The following is a 20269-nucleotide window of genomic DNA, read 5'->3' on the forward strand; positions in this document are numbered from 1 at the left end:
CTATGTGTTTGTTTTTATGCTTTTTATTTCTATTGTTGAATATGCCGGTCCATCTATATGAGGTATTCTCCCTCCTCTGACCTCTCTCTCTGTGCCAGTGGAACTCCCACTCATTCTGTCCATCTCCATCTAGATGTCACTTTCCCTAGGGGTCTCCCTGATTTCTTAAGACATTATAAGATTCCCAATTCACATTGAATTTAGCCCAAACACAGTCCTTTGTACCATATGCTGAGACTGCTTGTTTACATTTGTCTCCTTTACTAATATCTTGAAAGCAGAAAGTGCAAGAATACTTGTTCACCTAGTATTCCTACTGTTTGGTACTGAGCTTAGCAAAAGACCGGTGCTCAGTAAATATATATTTATTGAACAAGTTGATGAATGGATCTCTTCCTCTTCTTTTTTCCTCTTTGTTTCCATAAGAGTTTTCTTTGCAAAAACAAAAACAAAAACACCTATAATTATGCAATTTCTCTATTCAAATATATCTGCTGACTCTCTAATGCCTAGTAATGATTTTCTAATGATTCCTGTAAATTAAAAGGTTTAATTAACTTGGGATGTCAAAGAAAAGACTGGTGAAAGGGAACTACAGACTTCTCCAAGTTCATTTAATAAAAAAGCTACAATTTCATTATTGTGTATGTTAGACTTCAACATTTGATTTTGTTAAGAAAAATAGAAGTTTCTGTGCCTTGACAAAATAAAAATAGGTATATAAAATGTCTTGTAGAATAAAATGCACACTCCTTTACAGGTAAACAAAACCCAGCCTCCTGACCAGTTTTCATTTTCCTCAACTGCTGCGGAAAAATCCTATAAACACCACACTCAAATTGATCTGTTGCTAAAACATGTCAAGATCTTATTGGCCTCCATGTTTGCCTGTCCTACTCCCTGAGCTTGGAAAGTATTTTGGCATCTTCTCTTATTTGTGTATTCTTACTTGTTTTCTAAGAGCCAACTAGTATTTTTTTTTTCTTCTTTTCTGGAACCATTAGCCAATCATAGTGACTCTTTTCATTATGACACCACAGAATTTTCTCCAAACTGCTATTGTAGTAATCAGTAATGGTGTATTGTGATTATCTTTAGAGATACTTCTGCTACTTCTACTTCTCAGCAACATAGAGTAGGTCTTTGTTATCTCCGTATCTGTAGCACATTGTATAATCTGTGGCACAATGTAGGTACACAGTGTAATTTATTACTTAAATAAAATAAAGGGATATGGGACCATCTTCAAATAAACAAAAATGGTTCAACATATATGAATAGTCAAGACTATATGAATAGTCAAATACTTATAATAATTGAACCTCAAACATCTGACAGTTTGTAATTTATTTAGAGCTAACTTTTCCTTATATTGTGGATGCTGGTTCAAATTTCCTGTGCATGTAACAACAAGAGCTGTGGGAATAAAAAAATTGCATCCTTGGTATATATAATCATCACTAGCAAGGAATGATCTTCCTTGACTAGGTATTAAGTTTTATCAGTAAAGTGGTGCTGGTAAATTCCCTCTTTGCTCTTAGATAACTGTTGCTGTGTATCCTCCAACTTCTAATTGCCAAGCCCCTCTGGGGCTCATACAGAATGCTTTTGTGGAAGACCAGAAGCAGAGAAGGGGAGAAAACATGGCATTTCTATCTGCTTTTCTAGGGTACCTTTATCCCTCATTGACTCAGGAACCCCCAGCATCCCCCACCCCCCACCCCCGCCCCAGCAGACAGACCTCTCTTCTACTCACAGCACCAGATCCTGTCTGGAAGCATCACAGTGGTGATAGCTCCTGGTGGAAGACTGTGGCATCTGAGCTTTTCAGTCTCTGCAGTCAGGGCGTGGTAGCAATTTCCTAATGGTGCTATTCCCAGGTTGTCTCACTACCCCTGCTTTCCTTCTCACCTGTGTAACAAACCCTCTCTAAACTTTATCAGGGATTTCTGTTTTTGTGATGGACGCTGTGTATTACATTTCCTTTACATAGTTTACCCACATTATATAATACAGTGCATTGCATATAGTTGGTAGTGAATAAATATTTAATGCTGATTGTGCAAAACAAAATGCCATGTGATAGATGCAAATATAGATAAAAAGGCCATGCAGTTATGCTCTGGCATTTTTTCTGTTTAAAAAAAAAAAAGCCTGCCTCAGCCTCTAACTTTTGTTGCTTTCTTGGCCTCAATTATGTTTTTCTCTTATGTTCGCCTCATTAACATTTAACAATTAATCCAAATACCATCTCCAGTATTTCTTTCTCAGACTATGACATCTCATCAGGTGAGGCATTCTATTTGCATCCTTTATTTCATACACATCTACCACATTTATCAGTGGTATATATAAATATTATAAAGGAAGGGGCAGTGTCCGACATACTCAATATTGTACCTCCAGCTCATCAGATTGGTCAGGTATCTTCCAGTGATTGAAAAAAAAAATTTAACAAATGAAGAAGTGTGAAGAAACCTGAGGTATTTGTGGAAGGCAAAATTTTTAAGAAAACCAGGTAATGGGGTAAAAATAGAGGGAATAACAAGTATCTAAATTGGATCAAAAAGCAGGATTAAATCAGAGGCACCTGGGTGGCTCAGTCAGTTGAGCATCTGACTCTTGATTTTGGCTCAGGTCGTGATCCCACGGTTTGCATCAGGCTCCATGTTTAACGTGGGATTCTCTCCTCTCTCTCTCTCTCTCTCTCAAAATAAAGAAATAAACATTTTTTTAAAAGCAGGATTAAATTAGAAAGATTTGTGTGTGTAATTTTATCTGAAAATAGAATTATTGAAGTGTGATCAGGGGAATAAGTGGAATCTGATTTGCATTTCAACAAGATCAATGATAATGGTTTGAATTACTTACTGTTATGAATGTCATTAGTACACAGTGTTTATGAATTGGAGTCAAAATAATGTTCCACCTGTTTCTCAATTTTAATCATAAAGGAGAAGTTGCTATTTACTTTTTTTTTGCTGTTTATTATTTAATCTATTATTCAGGTTATGCTGTCTTGTTGGCTAGGTTTTTTGTTCTTCTTTTTCTTTTTACCACTGTAATTGCCACATTAAACTGAGGTTCTCAGAACATAATCTGAAATGATTAGCCAAGTCCCTTCCCTGAGTTACATAAAATAGCACTGGGCCATATATTTTATGTATATAATTTGGATTATTTGTTTTCAAAAGAATGTACCATTCTTCAATTTTGTAGTTTTATTGTTCACACAGAGATGGAACATAGAAATGAAAAGTGAAAATGTTAATTTCCTAAGTAACATTTGCCTTAGGATTTTGAACCAGTAACATGACCTGTGTGTCTCCCCCGAAATAGAGAACTGAAAAGGTTTGTAAAATGTTTAACCAACAAAAGAAGAAACATTATTTCAAGTCCTACCATACACCCATTAAATCAAGGCATCTGAAAATAGTCAAGGGTCATTCTAAAATACTTTTGAAAATAATTGATAGTTGCTATCATATTAAAGTGGTAAACAGGGCCAGATACATAATTTGTAGGGCTCTTTGCAAAATGAAAACATGACACCATTTATTCAAATATCAGAAAAAAAAGTATTTTCCTTTCTTGTACTGTTGTATCTACCTGTAATACTCTCATTTGCCATTTACTATTGTATCCTTGGGCTTGGGGCCATTCATATGGTGAGTACAGACCCCGCTCAGCACCAGTCTCACCTTGTGACTCCACACTTGGAGCAAGAACTTCCTGACCTACGTCTCCCTAAGACTGTGCCTTGGCCCCTGCCTGGGGCCATAGGATGTGGTGGTCACTAGGTATGAGCAGAGAGTAAGCAGCTAAGAACCTGTCCTAGGAGGCAATGAGATGGAGAGGCAGAACCACACAGAAGCTGAAGCTCCAAACCCCCAGCACATACTCTATCACCCCATTAGACTTCACTTATAAAACACTAATTCTAAGAAAATTATTAAGAACTTTGAGATAACACTGCAAGGCATTAAACTCCAAAGATGAGACTCCGTTTGGAGTTTGAAGTCCTGTGCAACTCTGCTGGCCACTCGCCCATGAACCAGCCCTGATGGTAAGTATTGCATTATGGCTTCAACTAACCAGTCTTGCCACATAAGATCTAGTCTTGCCTGAGATTCTAAATGTAAGCAGACTCCTAGCTATCAGATTTGGATTTAAGTTGATTCATATTTATACATTTGACAATATGTAACTATGTTTTCAATAAATGGAGTCTATCGCTTTAATTTGTTTGTAATGTTGGGCTTTGACAACCTATGCAATGATCATTTTCACTAGTATTTCAATGGATGTGCCTCCAGAGCTCCAAATCAATTTGTACAATAAATTGGGGAATTGTACTTATTTTCATCATGTGTTCCCCAACATCTTTATGCTTCCCTAGAGTATCCAAGGCCTTCCTTAATAGAGAGTTGTTCAGTTCTCACCTCCATGAATTACCATGTTTCCAAACTGCCTCTTTCTCCTCTACACGTCCCATGGGAAAAAATAAATAAATAAATCGCTGGTTAGATTTCTACTCACTGCCAGCAATCTCATTAAATATAATTTACATTATAGTTGTATTTTAATCATTCATTCATGAGAGCAGAGAGAAGCTGTAGCCAGAATCTTACAAATTTTAACAATGGTGACTCTAAGACTCCTGCAATACAGATTATGCTTCTGCCAGATGAACACTGCTGATAATGCTCTATAAACACCGATGGGGCAAGGAGAATATGTGCTCCCAAGAGCACACAATTGCACAATAGAGAGGCAAGGGGGTTCAGTAGTTAGATTTATGTTCTAAATCTGACTCTTCCACTAAATTGGTATGTATGTGACCTCCTATGCTTGTTTCCTCTTTATTAAAATGCGATGCTAGTTTTGAAGATTTTTTTTCAAATGATCTGTTGGGTGGGAAAATATTTTCTTTGTCTCTGCAGAAGCAGAGGTATTTTAGAGAGTCACATTGTGCATGAAAAGGAGGAACAGCTCTCTACTCTTCACTAAATACTTCTGTATTCCAAGTGTGCTTGTGGGGTGGGGAGAGCATGTTGGGGATTCTCACATCAACTAAATTTATGACACCAGCTATGTGTCCTACAATTGAACTCAATTCTGACACTACATGCCTGGAGTTAGTGCAAACCCCACGGATTAGGGGCTCATCTCCCAAGACTGGTTCTAACTTCAGATGCCACTTGCCAATGGTGGGGTCCCTAGGTTAGCTACAACTTCTGTACAACTTGATTACAAATCAAGCACAACTCCCCACTCGGTTTCGATTATTTGCTGGAACCGCTCACAAAACTCAGAAAACTACTTACTAGATTACAAAGATTAAAAGTCAGGAACAGCCAGAGGGAAGATTCGATATGGATAAAGGGGAGCAGAGCTTCCATTTCCTCCCCAAACTCTCCACCCTCAGAGCACCTCCGTGTTCACCAAGTAGAAAGCCCTCTGACTGCCACACTTTAGGGATTTTTATGGGGCTTTATTACACAGGCATGATTAAGTCATTGGTCCCTGGTGATTAACCCTACCCTCAGCACCTCTCCTCTCCAAGAGGTCAGGTGTTGGGGCTAGAAATTCTAACCCTCTGATCACCTGGATGGTTCCCCTGGTGACCAGCCGCCATCCTGAGGCTGTCCAGAAGCCCTCAGAGACTAGTCATCTGATAAGAAAAAGAAATGTATCACTTCCGGAGATTCCAAGAGTTTTAGGCACTTTATGTCAGGAAAGGGCAAAGGGAGCCATATTGCAATATCTTAGCACCAAGATCATAGCTAGTGGCTGCATACAAGAAAGACAAACATGAGTGAGAAGCATTTCAGCAGCTGGGAATGTGATGTTTGGTGTAAAGTTATTGCAGATTCTTAAGCTAGAGTTCATGGTTACACTTGAAGTGGGCCCCAATTTCTGAGCAAAGTGTTGTGTGTATGTCCAATTTGACATGACTCCATCAGATTAGCAGGAAAATCTATAAACAAAATCTGACAAAAAATAATGCCTTCTATGATACCTACAAACCAAAGAAGGGACTTTAGTGTTACATGAGGTAATATAAGTGTGAATTAGTGTCGGAAAATATAGCCTGAAGCATGGGAATTTATTTTATAGCAAGGGGTGTAAAGTTGATAGTTTTTCTTTTTCATGGAAACATATACAATTTTAAAGTTATTTTCATGGGGCGCCTGGGTGGCGCAGTCGGTTAAGCGTCCGACTTCAGCCAGGTCACGATCTCGCGGTCCGGGAGTTCGAGCCCCGCGTCGGGCTCTGGGCTGATGGCTCAGAGCCTGGAGCCTGTTTCCGATTCTGTGTCTCCCTCTCTCTCTGCCCCTCCCCCGTTCATGCTCTGTCTCTCTATGTCCCAGAAATAAATAAACGTTGAAAAAAAAAATTTTTAAAAAAAGTTATTTTCAAAGCAAATGAATATATAATTGGCAGATTATGTGGTTAGAGTGGGAGTCCTTAGAGTCCAAAATCCTTCTGCCTGGGACTAAGAGTTTGTGGGAGCACTGAACCTTTGAGATCCCATTTTGTAAAGTTTCTCTGATCTCTGGCAGAAGGGTATTAGGACATGTTCCCATTTGATAAAATTGCCAAATAGACACACTTTAGGAATTTTCTAATTCCCTTTTAATCATTTTCTCTCCCAACACATTGAAAAATTTCTACTTCCTGATATTCTCTTAATTTGTGAGTAAAGAAGACATATATTTCTGACACCAATTTTAATAGTTATATGTTTTCAAACCTTAAAGTGATGGTCATATTGTTGTTTTCCAGCAATAATTCCTTAGTTTAAAAGGGCCACTCTACCTCCAATCTATGTGAAAATATATTCTTTAAATTTGCCACATGATTGTATTATATGCACCCTACATCTGTGTAAGGACTTCATTTAGTAACAAAAAAGTGAATTAGAGTTTTGGTAGTATGTGAAGGACATGTGTTTTTAGAACTTTTAATAATAATGTACAGACTCTGGCCATTGTTATATTAATTTCCTAAGTTTTCTACATAATAAAGTATTAACTCAATAATCAGATCTATTTTTTAAAGAGTCAACATTAAACATCTTCAGAGAGAGCTAATCTATCAAATTTAAGACCACGAACACTGGTTGAAAGACATTCTATTTATTTGCTTGTTTTTTTAGTTGGAATCATGAGACTTCTATATTTTTAAATTCTACTTCTTATACTACTTCTTCTTATTATTAACAGAATATGCCCACTCCTCTGTCCAATATAGGAATGACAAAAATACAGAAAATGGTCATTACTTGGAACGATAATTTAGTAAAGTTTTGAAGGTCTGGGCATAAAATGCTATATTCATGTTCTTAGTGTACTTCATGAATTTGACTGACTTGTTATGTAGTAGGTGTTCAATAGTTATGTTTTCAATAAATAACATGCAATGTAGAGTAGCACAAGGTGGCATTTAAAATGCAACCAGGAAACTGCTTTTTTCCTTTAATCTCGTCTCTATTTTTTATTTGTTGGATTTCAAAACATTAAAAAAATCCTTAAATTGCACAAAACAAATATGGTTTGAAAAAAATTAAACTATGTATTTTCTAGAACTTCTTGTTTTAAAAAAGTGTGCACTTATTTTTAGCATTATTTCAGGATTGTCATATAATGAGGATCTCTCTCATGGACTAAAGCCACTATGCAATGATAATTAAGAACACCTAAACTTAACTCTATCCTTTAGTGAATTATATGAAGTAGAATTTCCAGTGAGGCTCCTTGGTTAAACAAAAAATGCCGAAGAATATTTTTACGGAAACAATTGCCAATATGAAAACAGAGTTGATTTTAATCTAGGTAATACAGATGTCGTATGTGTATATGTCTGTGCAGCCATATAAAATGGGCATTTTGGATAGCAGGAAAAAAAACGATTGTGTCAAAGAATGTGATTATATCAAATGCCATCATTTGCTTTCAGATGTGTTGAATTCTATCTTTGATGCAGAATCAACTTTGTTAAATTGTATTGCAGGGCTGCTTTTGCTAGGAAAAAATGAATTAAAGTAAATAAAATGTTATTTAATAAAATAAACCAGATACAAAATCTTGCCTTGTATTTACAGATAAATTTTAATGGAATATTTCATGGTCTAACACAAATATCAGACCCAATGACACTAATTCTTGTACAGCCTTTGGCTTACCCTGTATAACAAAATCTGTTATTTAAAGTAGACTATAAAATACCTTATGGTAAGTGAACTTCCAAAGACACAAAGAAAATCTCCCATAAATTTAAAAGCTTATCTCAAATTCTTATTGGCATAAGCTTAGGATGGATATATTATTAATTGTATTATCTTAGGTAGTTGAAATATATAATACTGGTTAGAGTGTGAAAATTAAAAAAAAATAGGTTTAGGTATTTTTGCTTCTGTTCCTAGTCAACATTAGTAAACACACATAAGTGAATGTAATATTACCTTTACAGATTATTAAAATTTTGGCAATCTCAAACAGATTTCCCTAAGTCAGCAACATTTTTTTTTTTACCCTTAGTGACCATATTACAAGGTTCATATTCTCCAAGGAGTAACGATTAAATGTTGTACAAATAACATTTATTCTACTACTGCTTAATTTTTAAAAATTCCACTTAGAAGTTTACAAGGAAAATAGGCATCACTAGAAAATCTAAAATGAATGGATAATGTGGTCAGTTGAAAAAGATATGTAAAATAATGTTTGGTTTGTAACATCTTTTATAACCTGTCAGTGGGAAAAAAGAAAGTTCCATCTTTCAATGTCTGCTTTCAGACCTAAGAAAATGAACTAAATGAATAGACAATTCAGTAGTGTCCAACAGATAACTAAAATTCAAATTTTATTTTTCCATATGTATCAGACATTTTTTTTTCTGACAAGACTTTACTGAAAGATGAAGTGCAAATGGGAACCCTGTAAGAATGTTTATAAGAGTTGTACATGACATATTTTAAGCGCCACTAAGTACACATTGAATACTTTGTAAGTATATAGGCATATCAACATGCAAGTGTCATGTACCTAATATTACAATATGCATTTTGTTTTTTGATGATGTTTATGATAACAGTAGATTCAATAATTGTGTTTTTCTATCTTCTGTGCAATATGTTTATTTTGGCAAATCTTCTTTACAGCACAGAATTTATTTTTATGTTGTCATAAATATACCCTTCCAAAAGTTATGAATTTCATGTCATATAAATAGAACATTTTATTTTTGAAGCTACATTACTGGGAACACCTGCATTTCTGGGTACCATTTTCAGAGATAAGTCTTTAAATTTTTTTTAACATGGCAGACTTGTTCCAATGTTGATTAGGTTGAAATATTTATGATAAAAATGGAGCTTTCTTGAGGGAATATTTTTTTGGTTGAATGAAAAGCTAAACAACCAATTCACAAATACTGATGTGAACTGAATATGAAGAAAATAGGTCAGTAATCCCAAACTCTTGGGTTACTACTTAACTGCATCATTGAATCTACAATAAGTACAGCAGGTACAGTTAAATAAATTTGTAAAGAGATTAAAATTTTATACATTTATAAGGAGAAAGTACTAGTTTTGAAAAATCTCTAAATTATTTTTCTATTTATGAGAATCATTCAATACATTAGAAACACAGAGAAACGCAAAAAAGATAAAGAGATAACAATTCAGTTTACATTTCATAGTTTGTTCAGTTTGTTTGTTTTTTAACCAACTGGTGACCACTGCTTTCAACCATCAAATATTTTATTGCATATAACTTTCACTATCAGCAAATATAAAGAGAAAAGTGTCTACTAGGAGCATGTACAAGGAAAAGCATCTGAAGAAAGAAAACATTTGAGGTTTAACAGTACTGTGTATAATAGAAGTGTAATGTCGCATTCATACCGCACTTAAAAGTCCGTGTGGGAAATCACCGCTGTTCTGACCCTGGATGTGGGAAAAGTGCTTAAGTGCTGAGCCCTGGGAGGCCTTTTTTTTTTTTTTTCTTTTTTTTGCCCCTGCAATCTTCAAATATCTTTTAACTTTTTTTTTCTTTTGAAATATACAGTATGTGTTATAGGGGAAAATAGTGTTTTCTCTTTACATATTTTTCACATGTGGGCCCATTCTCTCCAAAATAACCATACATTTCTTGTAACTAACATATATATATATAAAACATATATATATATGGAAAAGATGGTAAAGATTCGACCAAATATTATTTGTAACATAACCACATAACATAGAAACATCTTACTTGAAGCATATTTTATAGATTCAACATCATAATTTGAAATATTTTCTTGTGTCTTTTTTTTTTCTAAAGAAAAATCTGCTTTTAAAATGTAATTTCCTTTTTGAAAATTAAATTACATCATTTGAAAAATTCATATTATGTCTAAGCAGACACAATAAAGTGGGCATTTGTGGCAAGACTTTGCATTCATTGCTCAGGTATTATTTGTTAATAAGGAGGCAATTTTAAATACTTAAATTTTTGTCTTACATAGATAACACTTCTTGGGAAAATAAATCATTTACATAATTTTTACTTAAAAGCACAGCATTAATTTATGAGAAATTGTTGCATTTTAAATATTAAATGAAATGTCAGATTGGATTCCAAAGTGTTGCCATTTAAATTATTCTTTAAAAATCAACACAATTATATTACATTGAAATATCAGTAGGCATGAGAAGAAATATCCTTATAAAATTAGCATATTTTGCCTATAGGAAAAGTTAATGATAGAAAAGGAAAACCAATGCAGATCCATACACCACTGAATACACTAAAAGAAATTGGCTTTTGAGATTTCCCAGGGGCTAGGGAGAGGACTGTTATGATAGTCCCAAAGAGTGCTTCCTGGGAGATCCTGTAAATCATTATTTCTTCTATATCATAGCCCATGTTAAAAGTGAGAGGTAGAAGGATTATTGTAAGTATGCATGGCAGAGAACTTACCAGCTATATCCAATAACTATTGCATTCAATATTAATAATCTCAATACATAAAAATGCTGATGAGTTTAGAACCCATTCTTACACGTTGTCCCCTTTAGCTCTCTTTATAATCTTGCTACTTTCAATCCGTTGCCTTTGGAAGGGTATAAGTGCAAAGGGTATGTCTGGGACACAATAGGGAGAGAAAGGGGGAAAAAATAAAATAAATAGAACAAAGGTCTAAAAAATTTCCCATTAAGATATAGTGACTCTAACTACTGACTAAGGGTAACCTGTGTTCTTTGACTGAATAAATCTGTACTTATAATAAAAGTACCATAACCTATTAAAATATACACATATTTCAAAGAAAGTTTAAGAATTCCAAATTCAATTAGATATCAAGCAAAGTTTGAAACTCAGGTTATTTCTTTCTCTCCAGTTGTGCTAAAAAGTAGGCCAAATAATTTTATTGTGTCACATTAATGATTAAGAAAAACTTAAAGTGTTGTTGTTGAATCAACTGCATTTTTAATTAATGCTTTAGTGCGTGGGAGGTGAAGATTAGCAACCTCTTGGATGGTGTTAAAGAATTCTTTAAAATCCCTTTGCATGAAGTATCCAGCAATAGAATTTCAGATATTGCACTGAGTATATTTCAATATTGCCAGTGTATATTTCAAAACAAATTCTATTATCTACACTAAGATTTCCTCTTTCCCAATATTCAAAATGCATATTATAATTACATGGGTTTCCAACATCCATACACAGCAAGTACAAGATACTTACATGTACGTACACTGTAGTTACCTATATTTTGCATAGTTTTTAGTGTGTACTTTGTGCCACTTAATAAAAAGCATTACGCAGTAATTCTCGTTAGATGTTTCACTTATTTCAGCTGTGGTTGCCAGCTCTTTTTGTTTGTTTTATTTCGTATATTCATCACAGATTACCATTCGCAAAGGGGGATAATATTGGGCACTTTTAGTGGGCTCTACGTAATTAGCAATATGAAAGGGAAGTTGCAGTAAGATACGAGGTTTTGCATTTTCTCCACAATTAAAACATGTAACATGAAGTTCATTTTATCATTCATCAAATTATCCTTATGTCCAAAGGAAAAGAAAAAGTACTTTCAATGTTCCCCTTGGTAACACTTTGCAGTAAGTGGCACTAAATTACACGATAACTGGTATGTCACATGGAAGAACCATCACCGTCAAACAGCTGCTGTACATGTGCCTATATGGAATCTCAATGCTGTTACAATCATGAGTACATAATTACAAGTGAGCCTGTCCTTTTAATTTGAGATATTTATATTTTTACAAAGAAATGAAAATAAATGAGGTGTTAGCTTCTTTGCCATATTTAGGAAAGTTAGTTTTCTTTCTCTATTTTAATTGTGGGATTTCAATGCAATATTAATCATCTTGAATCAATATGAGATCATCCAGTTTCTAGATTAAACTCCAAAATCAGGTTCCTTAAACTGCTTCTTGGATTCTCTGGTAAAAGAAAACAAGTTGAAATTTCTCTCTCTCTCTATCTTTCTTTCTCTTTCTCTCTTACACGCACACACACACACACTCACACATAAACATACACATATCAATACTCTGCGCATGTGCTCTATCTTTGCTTTTGTACTCACAAACGTTCCTTTTTCTTCCTAATTTTAATAATCATTCTATCTAGGACACTCAAGAATGGAAGAAAAAAAGAATGCTGTTTACACTTCTTTGATGGAGAACGATCAATTTACACTGTAAACAGTACACTGGCAGAGAATAGCTACTTTTGGTAAAGAATAATACTCCATATTCTACTAGGGGTGTGTGTGTGTTCACACTCCTTCAGTTGAGTTCCGTAGCTTCTGTGCTCAATAAGCAGAGACAGAATTTGGCTCTCTGTGCATACGCATGTGCACATTTCAGACATTGCAATTGACATGGTTCTATTTTGAAATGTTATTTTGTTTTTTTTTCCTGATTTTGGCAGAAATGGGCAGAATTTTTACAATTTATGTCCTTGTTTAGTGGAAATAAAATACATTTTACAGATAGGAAAATATGATTCTATTGCTATATTTTTCAGTAACTAAAAATGATACCTAATTCAAATCGAACTATCTTAACTGGCAAAACATTTTATTAGAGCCCACAAATCATAATATATTAGTCTCTTTTAAAGAGTTCTAATGAGTTTTTATATTACTCTAATGGGTTAAAAGAGTCAAAAATTTTGAAATACAACCAATTTTTGATTTCTAATTTTACAGTGCTATAAATAATGATTGAGTTATTTAGGCAACAATTTAGCAGTTGGAGCCAAGTAGAATATAGACAAAATGAAGAGGGATGTAAATACAGCATCAATGAAGAGTAGCAATTTTGTAAGTGCATCCTGAAATTAAGCTTTAAATAGTCATTGATGATGCAGTTTATACAACTTACTTCTGTAATAAGAACCTTTCCATTTTGTACTAACAGGATGAATTTTGTTTTGTGGAGTCTTTCTAAAGATTATGCATTGAAAGATATGAACAGTTTATAAACCTATTCTAGTTTCAATGTGTCTAGTAGCACCTACCTGATTCTCTCAAACTACCATACTATATTAACATATTATTGCATTTTTCCACAGATGGTATGGAGTGAACTGTAAAAACAAGCATGCAATCACATCAATGCAGACTTATTTCCTTAAAATGTCATACTGTATATGATTTATTATGTTAACACTCAACCACATCATATTATTTATGTTCTGTATATTCTGAAAAAGTGCTGCTTGACTGACATCGTCCTTTTTGTTTTGTAAGAAATCAACAAGATAAATGCTTCAACAATAAAAAAAAACAATTTAAAAATTCTAACGTTGTCTTTAAAAGTTTATACTTTTCTGATAAATAAGATACAGCACCCTTGTCTTCCATTTGATATTAATACATGATGTCATACTCAACCATTCTCATTTCCCAAAAATAAATTCCAAGATATTATTTTTAAAACCATAGGCCATCATGCTTTCAGACATCACAAGTATAGCTACCGTATTGTCCTATTTGTTTTCTTCTTAAAGGTGCAATGCTTCTGAATGGGAAAATAATTTTTTTATCTAACTGGATTTTTAATTTTTAGCATATAATAAATTTAATGAGAACTAATCTAGCAATATTGTATTTTACTAGAAGAAATAATATGACTTTAGATTTACTCTGTATCATATGTAAGAATACAGCATTTCTTAATGGTTAAATACACCAAAATTTCAGAAATAATCCAGAGAAAGAGACTTTCACCTTGGAGTTAAAAGCATGGCAGAAATTCTCCATCACTCACTGTTTCATAAGTTTGTACCTCACAAAATGCATAGACAGGAATTTAATAAAGAATTAGTTCATTTATACAGAAAACATATCTTAAACACTTCTTTTTGGCAAACCAACATAGGTAAGCAGCTCTGGAACTGCCAAATTATTATTTTTTTTTTAATTTTTAGCAAACTAAGAGTTTACTTTTAGGTTATTATTCAACTGTGGTTGTAATTGAAAACCTGAGGCTGTGCACTGGTTGTTAGCTTAAAATTACCTTTCCTTATAACATTGTGCTTCCATTGTATAACAAATAAAAATTAACAAGAACTAGAAAAATTTGTTGTTGAACAGTGCTAGGACATACAGACAAAAATACTAATACATGTTATCTACTTATAATATTGGTTTAAGTAATATCTAAAGGGATATAATGGACATTAGAAAATGCTTACTTATGACTGAATTACCTACAGCCAAAAAAGTTAAATATGTATCAAATAATGTTTAATTGGATTTATTATATGCACTATATACAGATACTAAATGTTTCAAAATTGTGCCCTATGGATACTTCAGTTTTGTTTAGGCAGGTGAGTTCTTATGGAGCAAATAAATTACAGAATCAAATTAGAGAAATGAATGAAATCTTTGTGATTCCCAAAGCAGTAACATGTTTGTAAAAACTTACTGGTAAATGAAGCTAAAATAACCTAATGGTGGAATCTATATAATTATATATAAGATGTCATGGCATGATTGGAATTCATACACATGGCTCCTGTATCAAATACTATATTTTTAAATAGCAAATTGATACAGCTTTACTAGTATAATCTCAAACATTCCAGAATCTATTCTACAGTGTGTTTTCTAGGGCATATGTTTCCAAACATGTCTTTGAAGGTGGACATGTGGAAAACACCGTAAACCTCTAATCTCTGATTAAACTTAAACACGTTAGGTCTTTACCTAATCCTACTACTCGTGAAAGCTGTCCAGTGGCAAACTGACAAAATTTATGATTTAATGGGGGAAAAGATGAGGGGGAAAAAAACACTTTGCATACTTTTTTTCAATGTATAAAAACAACTCAATACCATGATCCAAGGAGATGATTAACATTGTTAAGGCTGTATATTCAAGCACTGTATGTTAAGAGAGCAATGGTGTGGAATTTAGGCAGTAAGAAATGTCCTGCATTATGGATGGTACAGTAATTAAAGAATGATGCTTTCGACAGCTGATTGTTGGTATACACTGGCCACTGATAGCAGTACGGTATGGAAGTTAATAAAGGTAGCAGAAGATGGTAGAAATGAATTCTGAAAGATGATAGCCAGTTTTCTCCAGCAGCCAGCCTGGTAAGGAAAACTCATAATCTTGGCCTGCATTTTAAATGAAATACTCTTTTTTCTCTTCAGCATTGACTTGGCTGCCTTCAGCATTGATAATGGCTGTGTCAGCATCTGGTGCATCTTCGGCTCCTTTAGCTTCATTTGTTAAATACGTTCCTGTGGGTATTGAGAGAAAAAAAAAAATATATATATATTTGTTAGTTCTGTGAGACTGGTAAAATAGCCAGCGTTAGCACTGCATTCATTGAGGAAGGAACTTATGCCCGATTTCTTATATGTGAGAACACATTCTGAGACATAAGAAACCATACATTTCACTCTTCTAATGTCGCACACTATCAGTTTTCAGGTATATGTTATAGATGAAGCAGTGGCCAGGTTAACTGGGCGCAACTGCCTAACTGGAATGGGTAATGAGTAGTTTGATTTCTTTAATGATGGATACAGACCATGTGATCCATGCAGCTGTAGCAATCAGGGCCCTTTGTGAAGATGCTGATAATGATCACATCAAACGTGTCATCTTTCATTTTGAAAACTCCACTTAAAAGTAGATTATGTCAATAGTTTGCTACCTAGCTCACTGCAAAAAAATCACACATTTTCCTCACTGATATGGCCATATGTGTGTCTATAAACCTACAGACAAAAACGTTGGCTGAACACTTAACATTATAGTTGAATGTCAATCCTAGAGATAAATACAAACTTGCTATTTTTTTTTCCCTGAGCCAGTGACTCACTCTGTAACCTTTGGCCATTGGCTAAACATTATTTTGCTAAACGAATCCAACTTTCATTAAAATAATCAAGAATTCCCTGAAATAATTTCATATTTAGATCTCTCTGTCACGTATATGCATACACTCATTTAATATTTCACGATTAAGCTAGTTTTTAGAATATATTTTTGCCAAAGTTAAGAATACTTTGTTAAATATTACCTACCTTTATGTCTTGCCAGATATCGGCCAAGCAGAAATATAGAACACAGCGTAACAAATACAACTACAGCCACTATTCCTCCTATAAGAGCATGATCAGGGCCAGTCTGGCCAGCCAGAGCATTGGGATCTAGAAAAGAGAGTAAAATATCACACAACTGATGTGTTATTTAAGTATAGAGGGCATATCTGCATTACAATGAGTTATTCTGAAAATTAGCACATTTCTACTGAAGTAAAATTTCATTAATGTGTATTAAACCAACCATCCAGTCAACAAATATTCATTTGTACAACATACCTGGGAATGTAACATTTGCCATATCAGTTACTGTTGCCATTGAGTTTACATTTTAAGACTGGATAAACAAACACATGTATACAATGTTCCATGGTTTTATGCCTTTCATTCCTCTTCTCTTTCTGAAAATATGGGCGACTCTGTATATCCGTGTGTATGTGTGTATTTTTTTAGTGTGATGAACACCACTATATCATTTAAGAAATAAAATTATGTCATAGGAAAGGCTGGGACTGAGATGATAACCCAGGATTTATTATCATATAAATATTATTTAAAGCTATGGCAATTGATGAACTCCCCAAGGTAGTGAGTCTAAAAAGAGACAAGAAGTGTGACAACTGAACTGAGGAACTCCCATATCTAAAGTCTAGGAAGAGAAAGTGCTTCCAGTAGAGCCAACTGAGCAGGAGAGAACAGTGAGTTAGGAAAATATCCTGCAGAGTACATTGTAGTTGATCAAAGGAAAGAACATATTTCAAGGAGAGGACGGTGTCACAATTTGTGTTTAATGTGATTGACAGAAGGAGGAAAATGAATACTCAATGTAGAGGATTAAGTGCCTATTTGACTTGTAGCTTTAGAGAAAGTAGCTAGAGAGGTACTGATTAATAATATACTTTCACATTTGGCCTTTAGTAAAACATTACAGGAAAGACACGAACCCCGCAAAGGATAGCCAGCTTTCAAGCAGAAATGAAACGAGGAAAAGAAAGCCCAGACAACTGGGAACTCCAAAGTTTGGAAAATCAACTATTTATAGAAGCCACATAATAAGGGATTAAAACTGAAAGAAGCTTTGAGCAACAAAACCCACTAAGGTTGAACCCTACCACAAAGGTCGGATTCAGTGTACTGCCTCCCCTCCCAAGCCCATATTGCAAGTGTCCTCATGCTAATTATTTATGGTCTAAAGGACAGAGAAAGCAAAGAAAAAAATTAGGCTTTACAATTATGTCTTCAAAAGATCTTAAACTGTGATTATAGACACATGAATATGACATTTTAGGAGTCTACTGTGTTTTTCATGAAACTATTGCATGAAAGTAGCATTATCTAGATAGACAAAAAAAAGTCTATTTAAAACTTCAAACAACCTCAGGATTCCCAAACTTGGTGGAGGCAAGAAGTGGACTATAAAAGCTATGCAGTCTCCCTGAAGAGCATACTTCAGATGTGCCCATGGAATATAACTTACAGATTGAATTCTCCCATAGGGCAGAATTGGGGGAAACAAAAAAGAATGGACAAAGGAGAATTCAGTTTCTTCAAGGAAGTACAACTACTGCCAAGGCAGAGGGATCTTTGATTGCCAGTCTGGGATGTTTTCATAATTGCTATAGATAAGTGACTACTCAGTGTTTCTCATTCTCTATTTCCAAATGAGAGCATTTATATTAAGAAGCACTTCCTCTTGGCTGTGTGCTATCACTGTATTTTGTGTATGGGTAGAGAGGAGCATTAATAATTAATAATTTGTCCTTTGACAAATACATCCAGATATCATGAATAAGACTGTGAATATCTGAAGAGCTTAGTCTTCGAATTGGATACCTTGGCTTGATGGGACATTAGGTTGTGTCTTTAGACAGGGTATGGAAGTGGTTTGTGTGAGGGAAAAGAAGTGAAAAAATATTTGGTAATCACAAGGATATACTGGGGAAGAGACTTCTAGCGAATAACAAACATGTTTCCTTTTCTTTCAGTGCACATAGGAAAACATTTTCTGGCTTCACTTCAGTTAAATGTAATCATGTGATCTGTGTTCTGGACAACTGAATGAAGATCCAGCCAATAAAAACGTCCCATGTGTAAACTTCCAAGGTGATCTCAGGAGATACAAACTGAAACTGAGAGAAGCTACAAGAGTAAGTAAGGCTATAGATCACTCAGTCTCCACCTGGAAGAAAATTGCCCAGCTAAGAATATATGCCTTGAAAATTGTCCAACTAAGAATACATGTCCAAGGGGGAATAAAAAAGGTTTATTTTAAAAACACTGAGTATTAAAAAGTGAACCTGCCATTGCAGCTGTTGTCAATGTACCTTTCTATTATATATTACTTGTATTTCCCTTAATTTCTGCCATTAGCTGTAAATCTAAAAATTAAAAAACAGGAAGAAAAAGAAACAAAAAATAAGCCTGCCACACCTCTGAATTACCTATTCCTATTCCTTGCTTAGACACTTTAGAATGAGTTCCAAATCCCACTTCTTGCTCAAGTCCCCAAATACACATGGTCGTAAATCATTTCTCTCTCTCAGAACTGAGCACTCTTTTTGGGAACTGAGAAGTCACTCTTATTCATACATCTCTGTACCTGTCTCATTTCCTGAAGGTAATTCTGAAACATACTATTTCCAGACCAATTGGAATAAACGATATTATTTAAAGACTATTGATAAATATTGCCAAATTATATTGTAGAAAGATTATATAAATTCATCCTCCACCAACAGCATCTGAAGGATTTTCACCTCTATAATACTAACATCAAATATGATAATTAAAAAAATTTGCCAATCTAATATTGATAAGTGTTAAATATTTGGTATTTACAAGTTACCATAAATGTGTCTTACTACTTTTGTCCATATGAATTCATTAATTTTGAAATGGTTGTTAATGAAATTTGATTATTTTTTTCATTCAGATTTTGTTGCAACATCTCTTTCCATAGAAAGTTGGACATTTTTAACAATTTTTTGTTTATTCTTCATTTGTGGTCTTTTCAGTTGATAGATAAGTCTTATAATTTTATGTAATCAAGCCTATCAAACTTTTGTGTTATGATGTCTGACTTGTGGGTCATGATTTGAAATGCTTTTTCCATGATATACACATATAGATTTATGCAGTCATCTAACATTTTTATTGTCATATTTTAATCTATATAAAATATATTTTGGTCTATGGTTTGAAGCTAAAGTATAAAAGAGAACTTTAATTCTTATTTGACAATAAGAACTTTAATGTTCTCCACACTACTTCTTTCATCATAGATGTTATCATCTACCATAAAGTAAATATATACATACATTACGGTTTGGAATATTCTAATCTATTATATGTGAGGAATATATACACAATCCTACACCAAGATTGTAGGGTTTTTAATTGTAGACAATTATAATATAGATTCATTATCTCCAGTTCCTGTGTAAGTTCTTATTCTGACTAAAACTGAAGAATTAACTTTGTTCAATAAAACAGAATAGTCTTTAAATAATCTTGAGGTTATATTTTCAATGTTGTTTCTCAGAATAAAGGCATTCAAGAATTTTGAAAACCTACATTGTGTTCCTTTAGGTCAATGTGGAGGAATGAACAGGAATGAAAAAATGGTCTACAGCAAAATGGACTCTTTTCTTCTTCAGATTTGCTGGAGT

At 34.0% G+C, this 20269-nt stretch overlaps 1 protein-coding gene across 1 annotated transcript in view; it reads right to left on the reverse strand.

Moving 5' to 3' along the window:
• Nucleotides 1–15666: 15666 nt before the first annotated feature.
• Nucleotides 15667–20269, reverse strand: part of CADM2 (cell adhesion molecule 2) — a 266603-nt gene continuing 262000 nt past the window's right edge. The window contains exons 8-9 of the mRNA XM_047875439.1: nt 16584–16709; nt 15667–15791 (exon numbers count right to left, since the gene is read on the reverse strand). Coding sequence (XP_047731395.1) covers nt 15673–15791; nt 16584–16709 — 245 coding nt within the window. The 3' untranslated portion in view covers nt 15667–15672. The remainder of the gene's footprint in view (nt 15792–16583; nt 16710–20269) is intronic.

This window comes from Prionailurus viverrinus, chromosome C2, assembly GCF_022837055.1.
Source record: "Prionailurus viverrinus isolate Anna chromosome C2, UM_Priviv_1.0, whole genome shotgun sequence".
Classification (NCBI taxonomy): domain Eukaryota; kingdom Metazoa; phylum Chordata; class Mammalia; order Carnivora; family Felidae; genus Prionailurus; species Prionailurus viverrinus.